Raw genomic sequence first — 20281 nt, 5'->3', positions numbered from 1 at the left:
ACAGTATCTACGACGCAGATATTGTTCTGCGGTGCAACATTCTAATGTTGGTGAAGTAATACTAAGCTTGCTGACCAACAGTTGGGCCCCACAACCTGTCAGCCGATCATCTTTGAGCAGTAAAATCATCCAAGCACGCCTTATGAGAACGAGCCTTGTGCAAATTAATAAGTACCGGGTTACTAGTCGAAGATTGAAGCTGAATCATAATTATGTATATCACTTAGTGCGGCAGTTTGGTACCGTAGGGGGCAATGTGACATTAACAGCCAAGCAGTAAAATCTTGTTTCATTATGCAGAGCCAAACCAACTTTCATTCTCTCTCTAAGATCGTTTAAAGCAAGCAGAATAGTTATGAAAAGAACAAAGAATATAATGTCTTGAGAGAACACTTGATTGCAAAAAGAAACAAGGTGCAGTGAAAATTCGGCTCTTTTCAATGGGAAAGAGCTCCCAAACGTCAGTAACAATATCTCGAAAAATAATTAGACCTGCGACTCGGAAGATTGCTCCACGTCTTGTCGTACATGAATGTTTTGAGGGTGAAGCACTATATCTTCTGATTCATTAGCACTAGAGGTTGTCTTCATTATGTCTGCATCTGTAGGTGGAGCTGTTAAGCCAGATATGAGGCTGAAGTCGATATGAAAATATCGCTTTTTGTTCTTCTTATTCCCCTCAACCGAGTACCTTTCAGACGGATTTGGAGGAGTCGGTTGCACGTGGTTGTTGCGGGCGAATAAAGATCGAAAAGAAGCAAGACATGCAATTATGATAGCTATGCTTGAAGTCAACGATAGGAACAAAATATTAACCCGAGGTATGAGACCAAACCTACCAACAGTCTGCTCTACGAGACTCCACGTATAAAGCCAGCTTTCCTCAAATTGATGCGAGTACGAGCTTACAGCAGACTGGCGAACGATGGAAAAGATTATCGTTATGATGACGAGCGAGAAAATACCAGCCAATGCTAGCTTTCGCTTTCGGCTCAAGCGTACAGTCCACAGCATACTGATAGGAATAGCCAAAACTTTGATTGTTAGTTTTCCCCGGTGAAATGAATGTGGGAACATTGACTTACTCATTGCGTCTGTCAAGACGTCCAGTCCGCATCCAAAACCCAATGCAAAGCGTTGGATTCTGATTGCAAATCGAGATAGACATGTGGCTGAAATTCTTTCAAAACTTGGAACCAAACATGAATAGGGAATTGTCCCAATGCATATCATCCAAGATGCAGACACAACTATGGCTACAATACGTCGTGGCCAGACATAGGAGTCCACGTTCTCCAAAAGTCGCCCGAAAAATAGTAGGAAAGATATCTTGATAAGCCATAATGTACAGTAGTATAGGACATATACGACCGCAGAGCCTCGAAGGAATCTCTCGGCATGCTTTTCAAATCCTTCCGGTGGAGGGAGAAGGACTCCGTTCAAAACCCCAAGCATCTCATACATGTCGCGACTAATCTTCTGACAAATAATTGCACAGCAAAGAAGGAGTAGCCAGGCCATAATGACACAGAAATCATCGGGTGAAAGACGTCCGAAGGTTCGAATTCTAACAAAGATTCTGAACGTTACAAAAAGTAACGAAATTGCAGTACATCCCCAAGTTACACCCTGTTATGAAAGTCAATGTTTAAGAATAGCGCGGAAAATAGGACATGGAACAGGCTTACTATGAAAGTTTCATAGTTGACTATTGGATTCGGCGTTAAATTGTTCATTTTGAACTACTCGAGAAATTCCAAGCCGTCAATATCAGTAGAGTCTTTCGATAGCGTCGAGAATTATGTATTAAGACTGAAGTCATGAACAACAGATTTGATGACAACAAGTAAACAAGGGCTAGAAGGGCGTAAGAAGAGTATTGATAGATGAAGGAAACTGAAGACGAACCTCCTATTTTAAGTCTGAGTATTGGGGTGGCCTGCCCATGAGTCTGTGCCTCATCAATTGGGAACATCCAAAATTCTCCGCCCCTCAATGCTCCGCAGACCTTGAAATACCTCAGTTCATAATCCCCTGGGAGCGTATTGCCGACCAGATCGAGACTTCCTATTTGACACTATTATACGGCACTTACCATTCGAAAATAGTAACAACCTTCTTGCATTGTGAAATGAAATTGAATGTCACCGCAATACAGTTGATATCCATTGCTTGAAGAGGCAGAGGAAGTACATCATCAGAGCCATAGTTTGGTAAGGAGAATAGCCGGCGGGTTGTTATTGATCGTATCGGGTGTACTGCGCCATAAAATTCTGCATTGACAGCAGAAACAGATCATTTGATTGCGTTGATAATGATTTGTGCATAGCATGTATAAATTTATCAACGTCGAGATGAATATGTAGTCATGGTCGGCCTAGCGAATATACTGTCAGAACTGGAAAATCGTTATATGCAAGCCACCTGGCCAAGCACATACCCGCATATATCCACGAAATGACCATTTGATCAACTCAGTCTTTTCATCCCTTTGGAGTACAGCCTAATAAAGTGTTTGGGGGGTATGGATAGCAAGAATTATCTTCAAGGCAAAGCTCGGCGAATTCCAAAATTGGCGTCTGCCGAAGTTGGTTGCATTTATTGTCAAAATAATGACAAATTACATGATGAGAATATTTAAAAAGGATAATGTATTCAGTGTAACGCCAATAACCGTTGTAAGGTTCCTTTCACTATATTCCTGGAAGCACAAACAAACTTGATAATGCTTTCCACTTACCACGAAACACCTGCGCCGCTCGCGATTTTAGTGTTGGGTCGAAGAGTGTTGTATCACAACATGTAACAGTACAAAGGGCATCTCTTAGCACGGGATGGATTAACAACCGAGAATAGAACTGCGCTATGTTCTTAAAATATCCATGTGTGTATTTGTGAGTTTATCCACTTGGTACCATGAGAGTGGCTCAGGAAACTCTGCATCAACAAAAATGCTCGGTGATTGCTTACTTTAAAATATCAGGCTCTGAAGGAAAAAAATACGAGTTCTTATTTCTCAATGAGGTCATTTGAAGTTGGGTCAAAGTTTCGTGTTCAGACTCGATGCTTGCTGTGACTACTCCTGCATTTGTGACATTATGCTGAGGTTTTACAGCGAACATGCAGAGCTCCTCTTTGAAAAGGGTTGCTGAATGGAAGAGTGAACTTGGATTTATAATTCGAGATCGCAGGTAATCCTGAGAAGATGATAGCAAATCTTATTCAAGGTTGACTTCACTAGAGGTATCATTCTGTATGGCTGATGAGCTAGTACAAATGTCAAGTCAAGAAAATCAGAAGACAACGAAGAACTCTAGGATATTTCATCTGCCTACTTCTTTATCGCTTCGGACTCTGAACTCTCAATGTTGCCCATGAAGAATATCGATAACAAGAGGTGCAAATAGCTGCATACCGGCGTGCCGGACTCAGAGTCCTGAACGAAAAATAAGACCGCTTCTAGACACTGTAACGAGCCCGCGAACAAGTCGAACATACAAATATGAGAGTGAACAGGTGTCCCTGAATTAACGGTCAGTAACTTTAATTGCAACCATATGTCAATGCAAGAACAAGACCCAGAGCTCCCCAGAAGCTGAAGTAAAGCACAAAAATCTAAGACCAAAAAATAGGATATTTCATTTGGCATCTACTCGAGTAGCATGATGGCGAGAGAAAGGAAGAAGTATTCATGCTTTGAATGTAGTCTTTTCAGTCGAAAGCTCTGTTGCAAGGCTATTAGAGAGTGATTGAGATAAGGAGAATTCTACGATATGGGGTAGAATGTGCACGAAACAAGATACAAATCGATAGTTGTAGTGACTGATGGGTTTGAAGCTGTCAGGATTGATCGTGGTCACATATTCGAATGAAGAGAACGAGATGCCCTGACTTCCAAAATGACCACTAGTCACACCGCCTGGCAGAATTATCCACAACTCCTTACCTGGAGATGATTTAGATTTTCAATCCTGGTGATCCAGTCACTCGACTGTCTTGATTGTGTTCCTCATCAAGAGGGATTTGGATCTATGTGTTGCATTCGTCAGCAATACAAGTTTCTTGCGGATGACTAAAGATTTCCTGACATATTCACAGAGACATAAAAAGCATTCAAAGTTTATCACCTATGTGGTAACTTGATGTAAACCGCCGAATGACATATCATCAGATTGAAGACTACATACAGGCACGAAAACCCCGACTTCTTATATTGAGCGTCATGAATCTGGCTATACCATAATATCTCCAATCTTTAACCCCAAAACACCAACTTCGTCTTCTCACCTTCGTTCAGTGGCGGAATAACTCCAAGGAAGCTTGACATCGCCAAACGGCGCGTTCCTATCTCGGAATAGACAGGATGTACTTGGTGCATATTGCGAGAGTTGAAGAGGTATAGATCACCAATATGAGGTTGGAAGTCTACCTTTTGACGTCCCTCAACAAGCTCCGGAAAATATCCATAACTGTCGGGGTCACGAAATTTCAATGCTTCGGGAGACCACTGCAAATCGTGAACAGTAGTACCACCACTGTTGATGGGTGGTGGGGTTATGCAAAGATTGGCCGCAAGTTGACGGGTCAATCGGCTAATCGCCCATGATTCCGTCCGAGTATCATAAGGTGCCCAATCGCAGTGAACTGGTGTTCCGTTGTTGATTACTCGAAAGATACCAGCGAAGTAAAATTGTGTCCCGTCATCTACTACCTCCGTGGCTATCATAACCTCCCAGTCTTCAGGTGCAATTGATTTAATAAATTCAAAGACCTTAGCGAACGCATTTACGCCAATTTCCGCTTCCAACTTTCCATGCGGGTCGCCCAGGTCGCGTACAGCCTGGAAGTATTCCTGCTTCTCTACATATTTGTTTAGCTAATGTCTACATGCCGTGGCATAAGGAAGGCTATGGAGAGTTTGATTTTGACAGCACGTACCGTTTCCAGACCTATTTTTCAAGTCATCCTCACTTTGTGCTTGAAACTCGAACTGAGCAACGCCTACTTTTGCCAATTTCGGGCCAGTAGCATGGAGATATGGTGTAAGTCTTGGCTCCAATGTCTTTGTGAGCTTAGAACAGTCCGCTTTGGAAAGGAACTCAGGCTCGTTGAGGATAGGAGTTCGACCTTCCAGGAGATCTAGCAAGGATGCCTTTGTAGCACGAACCGGTTTGGTGGTATTCCATTTCGATTCAATGACTGGATTTGCTTTCAAACCGTGATGAAGATCGGGTGTGATGTCACTGGCTGCAATCATGATTTCTGATTACAACCGGAATGTTAGGAGAACAAATTTGTGTTTTGGAAATCGGCTAACGAGAGAAAAGCTTTACAAATATCATCCTCAATGGAGGCTTGAGGGCATATATATATATTGATTTAAACCCCCCTACAAAGTTCAAAAGCAGCTTCTCATATGAGCTCCCAGCTACAGAATTGGCAACGGTATCTCGTGAACCCAAGCTCATTCTACTGCAACTTTTAATTTAGGATATGCTGCTGGCCAACGGGAATATAACCGCTCAAGAGATTTCTTCAGCAGCGATACCATACACAATCACCAGCTCAACTATTAATATTATGCAGGAATATCTGTTTCAGTGATGGAATTATGTGTACCACCATTTACAAGAATTCCTTGACATTGATCTTATGTATGAGCTTACATTCTCGTACTGACATCATGCATCCTGTCCCAAGATTGGCTGTCATAACAGAAAGAACCAACCGGATATCTGCAGCACTAATGCCGTGCATACACGGATGATTTCCTAGGTTGCAAACTGAAGGATCTGAATCATCCAATGGTCATGTTATGATAGGTTACACGGCATTGCTAATCGTCCCATCAGCAGAATCATATCAGTTCTCATCAATCTCCGAATATTAGTCGACGGATCAAACCGGAGACTTTAAATGAAACGAGCTCCAACCGCGTTTACACCATTGACAAGAAAAAATGGCTCGTACTAGCTGGAAATGCATGTGGCGTTTGTGAGACATTCTGAATCTTGTTGCCGACATGCAAACAATCGAAAAATAACACACTTAATTGGACGAAATCGCGAAACAGCATATTGCATATATCAGCCACGATTATGTGGGATTTCTCAACATTCTTGTGAAAGTACAGAATTCCGAGAATATAAAAATATGGCTTGAGTATTTCTTAGCATCCATAGGCGAGCAATCGGAATCAAGCTGCCCTTTGTAAGCACAGCGATTTTATGCATACGCCTCTGTGAACCTTGGAATCTAGCTAGAAATTCCCGAGATAACAAAATGTATCACATACTATTTTACAGTACTGGTGAGTACCGGAGAGTAGAAAGAGAGATAATTACATCAGGATCCTGGACCAATACACCATCAATATGATACTGTGAGTTTAGCTATACGGATCCAAATTATCATGAGCCGCTGCACAAACTCACTTGATACTGACTGGAACTGGTTGAATAGATATCATCAGAATTGCCGGAATGTTGAATACCAATCATATTTACTGAACACTGAGAAGCTCATGACAGATGTTATCAATGTCACTCAAAACTCCTCAAGGCAACAACCTTATTAGTTTCAAGAATACACCAACTTTTCCCTTCTTCCAGAGCTTCTACTACCTTCCCACCCATTCCAAAAGCTATCGTCGTGTTTTTGTTTTGAAGACAGCAAGTGAGTTGTAGTTGCATCTGCCAGATCATAGTATCGGTATCTAGGTAGTCAACAGAATCTGTGGCTTACCTGACCTGCTGAAGGTAACCTATTCGGGTTTTCAACTGCATAAAATCATACCAGACACCGCAGATCCTAAGAAATACTATTTAATTGCCGATAAAGCATTATTCACTCACGATGTGACGAATGCACGCGTTGGTTTGGATAGGTGTTGACTGTGGCGTCCCTACACCACCTCTGATGGGCTAATTGACTCCCGAGAGCTCGTCGCACCGACAGGTCTGTATACCTACTAGCTGAAGGGTGGAGATATTGTTGGTAAAGGAAATCCAAAGCTTTACTGTAGTCTTTCAAGTTAGGTGGATGAATACACATGGCCCACGTAAGTGTTATGTAACTTGTGTTACGGCTTGTGTACCATAAACACCAAATACTTGTCTGGTATATTGGTTAGACGTTGCAAATAGAACTTGGGTCTTTGGTTGAAACCACCATAACATTTAGGTGATAGCGAGACACTGCTCATATAAAGGTTACTGGACATCTCAAGATATACCCACTCCTGATACATTGCTGCTCCCCGACGAAAGACTCGTTGGCTTCTTTGCTTTTAATCTTGGTTAAGAAATCACCATTTTCCAGAAATTGAAGAGCTCCGTGTGAAATCTTACTGTTTGTTTGTTGCGCGGGAACATGCCTCTGCAGGTTCTCATAACATTTAAGATCTACATAATAACGATATGGCGGAGTTGAATGGACTTACGGAGCAATGCAATGAACCGTAGGGAGTTCTGATGAAAGCATAGGTTTGAGCCATAATCGCCAACAAATTTGAAACGATGCATAGTCGAGAGTGGCATCTTCCGCAATCTCAACTTCATAAATAATCTGTTTTGGAATTCACTTTTTATTTGACCAGATTGGTTTATTACATTATCGCAAGATTTCTCCACATCATCTTCAGCGACCATGCAACTCGAAAACTTGTCACTTGTACAACTATTGCAAAAGGTAACATATGAAAGTTTCTTTCCACGCAAATGTGCTAAACGTATATAGCAAGGAAAAATGGAGAAGATCAAGCGCACGAGGAGAAACCGACAGCATATAGTGGGTGGAGGAACAAGACGACTCTTCAACAAAAAACCAAGAAGAGACGTCAACTATCCAAGAAAGATGGATGACTGGGACCGTAGGTCTTCCTGTTTCTGTAAACGTCGACAAAATAGTACCAACTAACCAATGAATAGTTTTCGCTCTGCGTCCCAAGAAGGACTTGATTATTCCAAAATCATCCTTCGCACGTTTGGCAAAAGAAATCACGGAAGTTATCAAACCTGGAGAAAACTACGAGATTGATCAGCTTGCGTTGGATTCTTTGCAAGAATGTGCCGAAGCTCATATTGTTCAGGAATTCGAAAGTGAGTCTCTACTTTCTCTTTGATGATTTCTTTACTAACATGATAGTGGCCACTGTATTCACTGCTCGTGCGAGTAGGGCGACGATTCAATCGAAAGATATGAAGGATGCAAAGTTCATCAGGGACTTACGGGATGGATATGCAGTTCGATTGGAGACGGAGAAGATGCACAAAATGGAGGATACCAAGCAGTCAGACTGATGACGGATTCTTGGAGAAATCTTACGGACTTCGATATTTCTTGATGCACGACGCAAAAGAGATAGTTCTATTGTCGTGGAAAACAGAAAGTTACGTAGTTAGTTACAGGTAGTATGAATCTGTTTACCTCGATAGATGAAGGTGCTCTGTTCTCTTTAGACCTCTCGTCCTCATGCAGAATGGGCTGAAGAATTGACAATTACAAGTGTACTCTTGCTTTCTACAATAAAACCAGTGACTGAACTTATTACTTGGATAACTTCTCGGGCAATTTTCTCACAGCCACGTGAGATTCGTCTTGTTCCCTTTCTTTCTTTGGGCGTTTCTTGATTGGAACCTCGAGTTCGATGACTTAAATTTCCATCTATTTACCACAGTATCAAGCTCTAGCCAATAGGCAAACAAGAAATCCACCAACATCATATCGACCAACAGTTGGTGTATTTCGGCGTACCTCATGATCTTGACCGAGAGAACGACCATTTAGATAACAACCTTCTTCCATGATGCCTTCGTATTCGTTGGTATTCACTTCAATCTATGAGTACAATGTTATTGCAACTAATAACCACGCTTTTACTCCTCCTACCTCTAATATGGGGTGGACGCAACATCTACAAATTGTACCAGAACTATATCTTAGCAAAAAAGATCGGTGTACCAATCATTGTGCTTCCGCCGAGTCCCCAAAATCCAATATGGATGCTACTTGCAGATATTATTATGCCTCTCTTCCAGAAACTCAGTATTACTCGTTCGTGGCCATTAATCAGATTTGGTAGAAGAGCATGGGAATTCAAGGATAAAGCACAGATTTATTTGAAAATTGGGGACATCTTTATCATGGTTACGCCGGATAAAATATTCTGTATATTTGTGATGCTAATACTTTGAGCGAATTACTGCTGAGAAGAAATGAATTTAAGAGGCCGAGGGAGGTTCTTGGTGTGTTATCTACTAGTCTTGAAAAAAAAAGTGTTACTTGAGCTCTTTCTAACTTGCACTAGAGATGTTGAATGTGTTTGGACGAAATATCTCCACGGTTAGTAGGATCATATACCAGCTCGATGAAAGTCTACCTCTGATAATCTACTTACTATAAATTATAGGTATCAGATGAAGACTGGCCTCGACACAAAAAAGTCACAGGTCCACCTTTCAGCAATGAGCAAACCAACAACCTAGTATGGCAAGAAGCGCTTCGACAAACTCAAGAAATGATGCATTATTGGATTGACCAGGGGAAGTTGGCCCTACGAACTACCGCCGAGGATACCAAAACTTTTTCACTAAACATCCTCAAAAGTGCTGGGCTTGGTAAATCATATCCTTTCAAACCTTCATCAAACATAGATAATGATCCAAGTCATACAATGAGTTACAAAGAATCATTAAGCTTGATCGTCGGAAACGCGATTCCAATCCTGATAATTGGACCCAACTTTCTCTTAAAATGGAAATGGTATCTTCCCAAATCATTGCAGAAGATCGCTCAAGCTACCGCCGAATTCCAGGCATATATGAAAGATATGGTACAAGAAGAGCGAGAATTAATCGCCAAAGGCAAACAGTCTAAGTCTAATTTGATGACATCTCTAATCCGAGCCTCGCAATACAGCTCCGAGTTTAAGACTGACGATATGGGTTATCGGAATCCGAGTTCTTCGGAAACATGTTTGTGTTTAATTTTGCAGGTCATGATACGATATCCCATACACTTTGCTATGCTCTGAATCTCCTTGCTGCCCATCCTACTGTGCAGGATTGGATTTCTGAAGAAGTGAATGCGGTATTCTTGGATTCGGATGCTTCCACTTGGGATTATGCAGACTCTTTTCCTAAACTGAAACGTTGTATGGCCGTCATGGTTTGTGAATACTCTATCGATGTTGTGTTTATATATTAACAGTATTACGCAGCTAGAGACACTCCGTCTTTACCACCCTTTTGTTACATTTACGAAATCAACAGGAAATTTTCCAAGAACCGTCACATATGATTCTAAAGAACTCAATCTACCACCAAACACAATGATCTTGCCTAACCTCTTGGGTATACAAGCCCATCCCCGCTACTGGGGACCAGGTCGACTCCTCTGGCCTCCATCTCGTTGGATCATCTCATCCTCAAACCAAAATGGTGAATTGACAGAAGAACTTTGGACACCGCCTAAGGGTTCATACATGCCGTGGTCCGAAGGGCCTCGAGGATGTCCGGGTAAGAAATTTGGCCAGGTAGAATTTGTGGCCGCGATGGCGGGACTATTTCATAGGTATGGGGTAGAGATTGTGAAAGAAGGCGGGGAGAATCAGGAAGAAGCTGAGAAGAGAGTTAAGGCGTTTGTGGATGATAGTGCTATGGTACTTTTGCTACAGATGATGAATCCTGAGAAGGCTGGTTTGAGATGGGTTAAAAAGGGATGATTGCATGAATGATAAGATTATATATGCTTTGGAACAAAAAAAAAAAAATAAGCCACCACCAAAACGCCATCTAAATCTAGAATATAAAACCTGGTATCACATAAAATCTTCATCCCTCACTTCCATTCCCATCTCCAATGAACATATTCCATCCTCCGCACCCACTCAATCCCCATGTACCTTCCCATCCTTCGCCTGTCCCCCTTTCCCCTCCTCCTCTTTCTCTTTCTTTCCAGGCTTCGCAAACACCGCTCCAAAAAGACTCAAAATACTAGCCGATCTCAAAATCATCGTATACATCAACGTCATTCCCACCACCACAATTTCCTCTTTAAACGCTTCATTCCCTATCACCTCCTCGCCCATAAATTCAATCCGTCCCACGTTCGTAAAACTCATCGTATTCGCCGAGAACTTCGCAACCGGCATGGAAGATGCATCCAGACAGATGAAATCCCAATTCTTCCAGCCCGTGGATGACGTCCACAGCATTTGAACCGGTTCTTTACTCGAGGGGGAAAAGGTACGGGATAGATGCGAATACTCTGTCTTGAAACGTTTCATGGCTTTCACTTTTATAGGTTGGTCGCGCACCGAGCAGTCGGAGTCGATGGAGAAGGAGTGCAGAGTTCCGGTGCCGAAGACGGATTTGTCGAGGGCGGATTTGAAGACGAGATTGGGAGATAGGCTTTTGTAGGAGACGGTGTAGAGGGGTTGAGGTGGAGAGGAGGGGGAGGAGGAGTCTTGGGTTGTGATGAGCGATTTCCATTTTTTCCAGGAGAAATCGACGGAGAGGGCTTGGTGGGGGGAAGAGCATGAGGTAGTGGAGGTAGTGGCAGTAGTGGCAGTAGTGGTTTGAAGAGGTATAGAAGGGCCTGCAGCTGCTGTTGCCATATTTGCGACGGTGTAGATTTTGTTTCTTGCGCGTGGATTGAAAACGTTGATGTATTTGCTTATTCTCATATTCTTTAAATTAATTAACTGTAGATCCTTCATTCTTATATACCCAAGCTATCTCTCACAACATCCGTGACGTCGACCTCCACAAAGAGCTGATAAGGCTATTTCCATCCCACCTATCAAAAATATAGTTTCACGCCTACCACCAATTTCGGAATAATATCGCGCTTGTCTCCCCATACATCTGACACTCTACAGAGTACGAAGCATGCTTTAATCATGTCAAATCCACATAAGCTTACTTCCACTCCTCCCCATGATTCAGCTTGCCATGACCGTAAATGATCGACATGCCAGATTATGTCATCCCACTTCCCAAATAGGCGCTACGTGCCGCTCCCATCTTGGCGAGTTTAGGCCCCCAACTGTAAGCCCCGCTAAGCCCCTTCGCTTCTCCATTCTCCCCGTTTATTCTGACAATCATTGATTTTTACAGATTTATATATCGCGTTGCGTTTTCATTTGCCCACATTATCCACATATACCATATTTCCTTTTAGGGTTGCATGTAGCGCTTTCATATTTGACTTATTCTTGTGCAATCGCAATGCCCGGTGTACCATCTGGACGTGGATGCGAAGCGTGTCGCAAACAGAAGAAGAAGGTTCGATTGCTTAATAGTTCTTGTGTTAGACCAATTATGAGTATATCTAATAGGAAATAGTGCGATCAAGTCCAGCCCTCATGTTCACGATGTATGCGACTATCAATTCCATGCGTAGGCAGTGGAATTAGGCGCTACAAATTCATATCTGGCTCCATCGACTCCACCGTAACAACTAGCTCCACAACCACGAATCACAACAGTGCACTCCGCACTCCTCGTAAACAAATATTCCGAATGCCCGGTAACAAATCTATTTCCGTGGCAGGATCATTCATATCCGTTCTAGAAGTGAAAGATATTCGCTACGATATTGGTGTCTATGGAGCATTTCTCACAGAGATCCCTAAGCGTCTGGGAAGTAGCGCCGCGCTAGATGCTTCGGTTAATGCTATTTCGACGTCATATACATCGATATATTCACGAACGAAACCAGTGGAGGCGCTAGAGAGTTATGGGAGGGGATTGAAGGCGCTGAGGGTTGCTTTAAATGATCCGAAAGAGGCTACTCAAGCGAATACTATTTGTGCGTTTTATTTGATGATGATTTGTCAGGTGAGTTGTTCTTGGTATTGATGAAGCGAATGATGATGCTTATTTAGGTTAGACTTGGATGGCTCACGGTGATGATAATGCTAATCATGGGGAAATATTAATATATTTGTTGAATGCAGCTGCAGCGCAAAATTGGCAAGGCACCTTTGAAGCAGAACTCTTGGTAACCTTGTGTGTTCCTCTGGTATGTGGAATCTAATTCCAAGAAAAATCGCGTGAATACCTTGACTAATGACTTATTACAGATTATGGAAGGCATCAGGAACCCCAAGGTTAAGTGGACCCCGGTGATAGGAAAACTAACCGAAGCTCGAGATAACGCCGTCGGGATTGAAAGCCTCAAACTCCAAACCCTGGCCAAAGTCCCAGAATACTTAAGGTATCCGGGGGAGTACCTTCCTGAAATTAAATCCACATACATTCAAATGAAAATTGACCTCTCAACCATGCGGAATTCCCTGGACAAACTCCATCAAGCCCCACATTCTAGAACACTACATTCACGCTTCCAAGCCGCGTATAGTCTGATACTTTCATTTGCCAACTTGTTGAACAGTTTACTTCGTGCTTCATCGGAAGATCATGAATATTTGATTCCGGAATCGGTATGTTATGTCGAGGAAACCATTGTGCTTGCCGAAGAGGCACTTGAGTATCGTCCGTTGGGATCGAGTGCCATGCCAATGGTTCTTACAACTGCTTGGGTAGCGACGAATGATGTATCTCGGAGAATTAGGATAGAGAAGCTTTTGATAGAATACCAATCTGATTTCGTTATTATGAATTGGATGGAAGTCGCTTTGTGGCTGGAGGAAAGGTTGAGAGGTATCCAGCTCTCATTGCAGGGTTTTGGTGCTGCAGCACCGCCGATGGTCAGTTGAATCTTGGAGTGTTTGAGTTGTGGGGGTAAACTGTAGGAACTGTTTGACAATGCAGCCCTCGTTGAGGATGAGGCTCTCAAGTATCATTCTAGTCTGGGGTTTAAGTCGCTTCCAGGCTTGGTGTGGAGATAGAAACTGAATAATACAGATATCATGTCCATACTATTTGTGAACAAAGCAGCCAGCCGGACAACAGTCAGCCTCATCATAAGCAATTCGGAGCCAAAATAAGTTCGTTATTCATCCTTCCGTTTGGTGAATTTTGGAACATGAAATCCAGGACCGTATCGGTGGTTTCCCCCTTTGAGTCAATTGAGTTCTCAAACAAAACGATGACATTTCGATCCTGTTGACTCGCGACCTTCCGAATATTGTCTTCAACAATAGATTTAACCTCCCAAACATCTTTGTGTTTACCCCAGAATCGCCGAAAATATTGTTTGAAATCCTTTCGATTTATTGTAAGTGATTCTAAGCTCGTCATAAACTCATCGAGATGTGTGAAGAGTATTACACACGTCGGAATCGTCCAGTACCGAGGTTTACAGGCTGCTTCAAAGTGTACCAAGTCCACAAACGGTTGGCAGGTATCTGCATCCTTCAGAAACTCAGAACTCATCATTGAAATCGTGTAGAGAATTGTTTTTGGTCCTATCACCACTCTAACATCCTCCCTTTTTTTCCATAGATGGTGGTCTCCGAATCCACCATAATCATAGACTTTGACAATTCTATCTCTCCACATAATGTCCATGTTTTTAGCTCTGCTAAATAGCAGGAGAAGGTCTTCTCTCGTCGGGACATAACTAGAGCTCCAAATGCGGTGTCCAGAGCGAAAATAACTACGGATAGTTAGTGGATTCAACTTGAGTGGGTCACTAAACAGATTGACCTTTCAGCGGCTTTTATTCTCGAGTTTTTGCTTGACCAAGCATCAAAAGTCTTTCGAAATCCTTGGTCCCCCCACGAGTCCTTAGCCAAACAACGAATCGTCTCTGGTGTATGATCATATCGCGACCCTTTATATGACCAAACATCATGCGAAACAAGTGGCCCGTCCTCAAAGTCACCATTATTGTATAACCCATATTTCTCAGCCCAATGAGAGGAGACATTGCATTTTCTCATCTCCCAAACCGTATGCAGAATGCAACGTAGAATATATGATTGGACGGCCTTTCCAAAAATCCAACTTTCATCCGTAGTCATGTTCTGAGAAAGAAATTCAATGGAATCTGTGACGGTGGCTTTTCCACTATTACTACACCCCGATAGAAGAATATAATGGAGAATTTGAAGAGATTGGTATGAACTGGAACAAATTTCACTATTCTTGTGAAAAGTTGATGTATCTGAAGAGTCTTCGTGTAGATTATGAATTGGTAAATAGGTGTGGCCTTCGTCTTGGTCTAGGAAAGGGTTGTCGATAATATCTGGAGATGACTTTTGCTTCTCCGATTGCCACTCAAAAGCTGTGGACCACAATTCATCATTAGATATACTCATCATCGAAAATTTGTCATCTATTGATGTCGGTCTTGAATTTGGTAAGTTGGTATTGCAATCACTAGAAACAGTCTGTCCAAGACACCATTCACTTGTACGCTCTGATGACAATTTTGGTCGCCTCTGCATCGAATCTTGGCTCAAACCCATCTTAGTGCCAGTTCTCTTTTTTAAAAAGGGCAAAGATGTGTTTTCAGACCCGTTGCTCGTCATCTCTGGTGATGTTGTAACATTTCGATACACATTCGTAGTAGCGATTTCCCTATCAAAGTCGAAACCAATATGGGAACCACTCGTCTCTGATCTGAACACTGAGATTGACGCGCGGTCATCCTCGACCTTTTTGAAGACTTTCTGACTTTCAGGTTTCTGTAGAAGCTGATTGCGGTCGAATGAAGTTCGGCTGTTTTGTTTGTTAACACAGTTCAGACAACATATCTTTATTGCAAGGCTTTGCTTGGTATTAGAAATGGCGGGCACATGCCTTTGTACCGCCGTGAGCAATAAATGAAGAGCATTGACCTGACTATTCAAGTAATTGTTGAGTTCTTTGATTTCACTTTCGTTCCAAAGTAATCTAGGTTTTCCTTTCAGTTGCCGGTCAATACCATTTTGATCCAGCCGAGTAATGTGATCTTCCAACATCAACAAAAAAACATGACAACTTTCAAGAGAGCTTTCAAGATTAATTATGAGTTGTTCGTTTTTGTCAACTCCTTGAAGGGTTTTTGCAATCCAGTCCGACACCTCATTTAACGCAGTTTTGATAGTTGTCAATTGTCCAATCAGAAGACTGGCTATAAGGCTGGCGTTTTTATATTTCGACTTGAGTGTGACGAGACTTGTGATGAGACTCGTAATGACTTTTCCGGTACTAAAGACCGAGCCGGTAAGAGTGATGATTGATACTGGATCCATTTTGTGATGAATGTTATTTCGTAAAGAAGAGTAAAAGAAAAACAGATCGAAGAACGAATTCAAAAGACCAACTGGTCGTTAAAAATGCACTGAACGGCTGATGTCTGCGCCTACCCTCGTGCCACGGGTATCAACGTCGCTGTATCACATAGCTGTGGTACCTAGCAGTAATCTGACAAGGTAATAGGCTTCGATTGATACAGTCGGGTCACCATTTCGGAAACTGTGTATCACGAGTTAGGGTAAGGCTATGAGCAAGACCGACTTGCCGATCCTTCAAGAACCCAGTTCACACACTCTCCCATCCAGACCCACCTATCATCATCTAAAAGTTTCTAGAAGATTCAAAGGCAAGATAGATAGACGCATTGTTTCAACCAACGAAAGTATAGTTTGAATAACCATCAAAAGCCGTAAACATTAGGGGATGACAACCTCATTCAAAGCTACAATCCAAATAACTCGGCAAGTCAACTCTATTAGGTAGAGACAACCCAGAAACCATCTAGTTTTCAGATTGTAACCACGCTTGTGGTTGTTGATTATATCGTAAACATCGTATCGACGCGGAACATGGCAGTCGGGTCTCGTGGGTTGCAGTTCATTATTACCGGCCATTAGAGGTATTCATCAATGATTAAAGCAAGCAGCGAGAGAGTCCAAAACCGTCTTGATAAATCGAGTCTTTAGAATTGATCAATAGTATCATGAAACTGAATGTATAAAGAATGTATAAACATATAATATCTTGTGAACGCCATCATGGACAACCCGTGGTATCCCCATAATCCACTGAACGCCTTTGAACAACCTGTACCGAATCTCTTACTCCCTTTATATGACAAGCAGCAATTATACTTCCCCAAAATTCTTCGGTGCTTATAAGACTAGCACTTATATACGATATTAGATATATCCGAACTTGTCTCATATAACGAACCTAAAATGTCTATCCAAAGGCCATACAATTTCCCTTTTTCCCAAAAGGAATTGCTTGATAAGAACATGGTCAACATCTTTGGCTGTCGATACAACACCGGAAACAAAATGTTTAAGATGGTATATTGATCTCGTAACCAATCATAACCTCCGTGTTAGTACCTTCCCAACCCCTGTTTCCAGCAGCTGAGATCATGTATTTGCACGTCGGATCGATATGAAGTGCAGCTATGACACCAGCTCTTGGTGGCCCAGGAACGATGAGGAAAGGTACGGATGAATGTGATTTAGTCTGTGGTTGCTTGAGGTCATACAATCGTAAGATATCGTGTGATGCACTGTTAATCATTAGTTTGACGGATAAAGCAGGAGAGAGAATGATTAATATACCAAATAAGATGTCTCCCATTAGGCATGGCTTTTATAGCACTGACTGCACCACTTCCATTTGGAAATTTAAACGTCCTTTCGGGTTGTTTGAGACCTTTATGTAAACTGAACTCTTCCACTGTTCCATTCCTTCGGCCAGCATAGATGTAGTTTCCATCAGGTGACCAACAAGCAGACATACACCATGGAGGTACTCCTGTTCTGGTCAAAATTCGAGCGATTGGGTTTTGTTGACGTCTATCCCAGACACGAATAGTTCCATTGATAGACGCAGCAAGAAATGTGGAGTCAGATGTTGCATCAGCATCTTGAGTTTCAGGCTCTGCCTTTGCTTCAATAATATCTTCCGAATGCGGTAAACCATTAGATAGATCAGCCTGTGGTTGTTCGGATTGGATTTGAAGGGAAGAAGCAGGTTCTTCCTCAATTGGTAGAGGTGGTGCATCCATCATAGACATATCACCGGAAGAATCTGGTCGTGCTTCTATGTTCATATCCAAGGCTTTCGAGAACAAATCTTCATCATCACCGAAGTTTCCTCCGGATGGAGCTCCCAGTCCATCTGTATCTCCAAATAATGAATCTCCACCCCCGAAAAGAGAATCTGCAGGTGATCCAGGAGCATCCTCATTACCGTCTGTATCTCCGTTCAATCCATTGGTCCCATTCATTCCACCAGAAGCGCCATTCAGCAGTAGCTTTTCCCCAATATTACTAGAGAAGGTTCCGTTTTGAGGGCTTGGTTCGCCAGATTCTTCAGGAACAGGTAGCGTAGAAGCCGGTCTTACTTCTATTGCAGAGATTTGACCACCACTCCCATCAAATGCGCGCTTGACTAATCCAGTATTTAAATCCCAGTCCAGAACCTTTTTGTCCCAACTTCCTGATAAGACAGATCTCTCATCGCGAGCAAGACTGAGAACCGAGACAGCAGATGTATGCTTTTGCAGAGTGGCTATTTTCTTCCCTTCATCGTGTCGCACCGATTGTAAGTTTATACATCCCGATTCAAGTCCAGACAACATCCAAAGAGCCTCAGATTGTACTGCCAATGAATAGACAGGAGACAATGGATTCTCCTCCCCGCCAGGGCCTCTACTTGATTCCTCGTTATCCCAATAGCTCATAAGAACACCAGCTTTAACTACACTATCGACAAATGGATGCCGTTGAGCGACAGTCAGTAATGTTTTACCATTCACTGTGTCGACTCCATTGTATTTCCTTATAAAACAATCCGACCCTCCACTGAACCAGTATCTCATATCAGGTGTTGCCGTAATCGCGTTGATCGATGTACTCTGAGGAGCAGCTATTGTTGGTACAATATCATAGGTAGAAGCGGTTAATGCTTCGGGCCTAACTTCATATCTAAATCTTGGGGATAACGATGAAGCAGAATTGTGTTGCGGCGAGGCTGAAGTCCTTGTTAAAGTCGGATGAGGATGTGAGGTGGGACCCTCGCCATTCATCTGAGTTTCGTTCGAGTTCAATCTCCCGTTCGAATTGTCTAGGTCTCCTCTGTTCTGCGAAGGGGAAAAGTCGTCTTCACCTTCCCCATCCCCATCGCCGTCACCATCATCTTGATCATCATCTCCATTATCGTCATCATTGTCGTCGTCGTCTACTTCTTCATCTCCGTCTCCATCAGCGTCCCCGTCCCCATCCCCGTCTCCATCGCCATCGCCATCCCCATCCCCATCTCCATCTAGTTCGGGGTCTAAGTCATCTGCATCTTCCATCATATCATCTTGTTCAATGTCGGAGCTCGCGTTCGATCCTGGCAAAGCTAAAGTTAGTACTCAATAATGATAGAGTAGATGCTGCATTTACCGACCGTCATCAATGTCTAATGCGAAATCCACCATCTTGAACACCTACAGACCCCTCCTCCACAACACAATCCTCCGGGTTGCGGCAGCAATGAATTCGCGTTAGCGCAAGCTATTCTGCTTGAATTCGATTGTAGGACAACGCGGGGCGCACAAGGATATTCTAAGCAAATACTCGGGAATGAGTTCGGGAAATCCTTTGAATATAGAAAAATAAAGTACGTCACAGATTCTCCAGGCAGTAGAAACAATTCAAACTCTTTTAAAATACAACCGTCGAAGGGCTTTTTGTACAATTGAAGAATCGCTAAGCTATATTGTGACGATACAAATATAATAATTGGCCTTTGAATCATGAATGCGAAGACAGGGTCTTGATAGCTAGTCATGCTAGCGGCCGCATCAGCCAGGTGATACATCACGTGAGAGGTTGCAAACCTCACTGCATCCGCTTTGGAAACATCTTAAATCTTCCTCCAGAGACATCAAGACAGTCCACTGCACAGTGTGGTGGACTGGATTGCGCTTGAAGCAACTATCGGGACACCATTGACTCGAAACATCCTCATCTTGGGAAAAGTGACTACCCTGTAAAATTGAGTGCACTGTCTATTCTACAGGTCTCGAATCCTCAAATGCATTCTCATGATCATGGTTCGAATCAATGCTTGCTTAAGGATATCTCAGAAAGCAGTAAGATATCTAGAATCTAATCCAGGAGACGGGATATACATCAAGATTTTGACGAGGAATAGGTGAGGTGCCATAAGGCTTTCAGTCATACCACGAGTAGGTACCTAGATAGGTTTACTTTGTAGGTCTGGGCGATATCTTTTTCTTACTCATCTTAAAAAGCTCCAGCTCTGTTCGATTAGTTTGTGGAGAGAGTAGATGCTTGAGATATGTGCAATCATCTATCTACTTTGAATATAGAGACGGTCGAAGATTAGCTACATACATAAGCCCGACTATA

At 42.6% G+C, this 20281-nt stretch overlaps 8 protein-coding genes across 8 annotated transcripts; 3 read left to right on the top strand and 5 right to left on the bottom strand.

Moving 5' to 3' along the window:
• Nucleotides 1-486: 486 nt before the first annotated feature.
• Nucleotides 487-1736, bottom strand: EAE98_008302 (uncharacterized protein; the record flags this gene model as incomplete). Its single annotated transcript, XM_038955925.1, has 4 exons — nucleotides 487-779; nucleotides 840-1034; nucleotides 1086-1629; nucleotides 1689-1736. The coding sequence occupies 4 exons, from the start codon at nucleotides 1734-1736 to the stop codon at nucleotides 487-489; spliced, it is 1080 nt and encodes a 359-aa protein (XP_038807791.1).
• Nucleotides 1737-4255: 2519 nt separating this feature from the next.
• On the bottom strand, nucleotides 4256-5257 carry EAE98_008301 (uncharacterized protein; the record flags this gene model as incomplete). The annotated part of the gene is made up of 2 exons (XM_038955924.1): nucleotides 4256-4860; nucleotides 4939-5257. The coding sequence occupies 2 exons, from the start codon at nucleotides 5255-5257 to the stop codon at nucleotides 4256-4258; spliced, it is 924 nt and encodes a 307-aa protein (XP_038807790.1).
• A 2390-nt stretch (nucleotides 5258-7647) lies between these two features.
• EAE98_008300 (uncharacterized protein) lies at nucleotides 7648-8300 on the top strand (the record flags this gene model as incomplete). Its single annotated transcript, XM_038955923.1, has 4 exons — nucleotides 7648-7689; nucleotides 7738-7870; nucleotides 7929-8099; nucleotides 8146-8300. 4 exons carry the CDS (start codon nucleotides 7648-7650, stop codon nucleotides 8298-8300), a joined length of 501 nt encoding a protein of 166 aa, XP_038807789.1.
• Nucleotides 8301-9309: 1009 nt separating this feature from the next.
• On the top strand, nucleotides 9310-10723 carry EAE98_008299 (uncharacterized protein; the record flags this gene model as incomplete). Its single annotated transcript, XM_038955922.1, has 4 exons — nucleotides 9310-9342; nucleotides 9410-9944; nucleotides 9995-10167; nucleotides 10220-10723. 4 exons carry the CDS (start codon nucleotides 9310-9312, stop codon nucleotides 10721-10723), a joined length of 1245 nt encoding a protein of 414 aa, XP_038807788.1.
• Nucleotides 10724-10888: 165 nt separating this feature from the next.
• Nucleotides 10889-11617, bottom strand: EAE98_008298 (uncharacterized protein; the record flags this gene model as incomplete). Its single annotated transcript, XM_038955921.1, has 1 exon — nucleotides 10889-11617. One exon carries the CDS (start codon nucleotides 11615-11617, stop codon nucleotides 10889-10891), a length of 729 nt encoding a protein of 242 aa, XP_038807787.1.
• Nucleotides 11618-12230: 613 nt separating this feature from the next.
• EAE98_008297 (uncharacterized protein) lies at nucleotides 12231-13723 on the top strand (the record flags this gene model as incomplete). The annotated part of the gene is made up of 4 exons (XM_038955920.1): nucleotides 12231-12287; nucleotides 12348-12842; nucleotides 12895-13026; nucleotides 13088-13723. The coding sequence occupies 4 exons, from the start codon at nucleotides 12231-12233 to the stop codon at nucleotides 13721-13723; spliced, it is 1320 nt and encodes a 439-aa protein (XP_038807786.1).
• Nucleotides 13724-13928: 205 nt separating this feature from the next.
• EAE98_008296 (uncharacterized protein) lies at nucleotides 13929-16147 on the bottom strand (the record flags this gene model as incomplete). The annotated part of the gene is made up of 2 exons (XM_038955919.1): nucleotides 13929-14565; nucleotides 14616-16147. The coding sequence occupies 2 exons, from the start codon at nucleotides 16145-16147 to the stop codon at nucleotides 13929-13931; spliced, it is 2169 nt and encodes a 722-aa protein (XP_038807785.1).
• A 669-nt stretch (nucleotides 16148-16816) lies between these two features.
• EAE98_008295 (uncharacterized protein) lies at nucleotides 16817-19622 on the bottom strand. The gene is made up of 3 exons (XM_038955918.1): nucleotides 19314-19622; nucleotides 17477-19256; nucleotides 16817-17424 (listed from the first exon to the last, which is right to left on the bottom strand). Exons 1-3 carry the CDS (start codon nucleotides 19342-19344, stop codon nucleotides 17199-17201), a joined length of 2037 nt encoding a protein of 678 aa, XP_038807784.1. The 5' UTR covers nucleotides 19345-19622; the 3' UTR covers nucleotides 16817-17198.
• Nucleotides 19623-20281: the final 659 nt, after the last annotated feature.

The sequence above is a fragment of the Botrytis deweyae genome (genome assembly GCF_014898535.1).
Source record: "Botrytis deweyae strain B1 chromosome Unknown BDEW_021, whole genome shotgun sequence".
NCBI classification, from domain to species: Eukaryota; Fungi; Ascomycota; class Leotiomycetes; order Helotiales; family Sclerotiniaceae; genus Botrytis; species Botrytis deweyae.
Note: the sequence above shows the minus strand (reverse complement) of the source record. Positions and strands in the feature narration are given on the sequence as shown.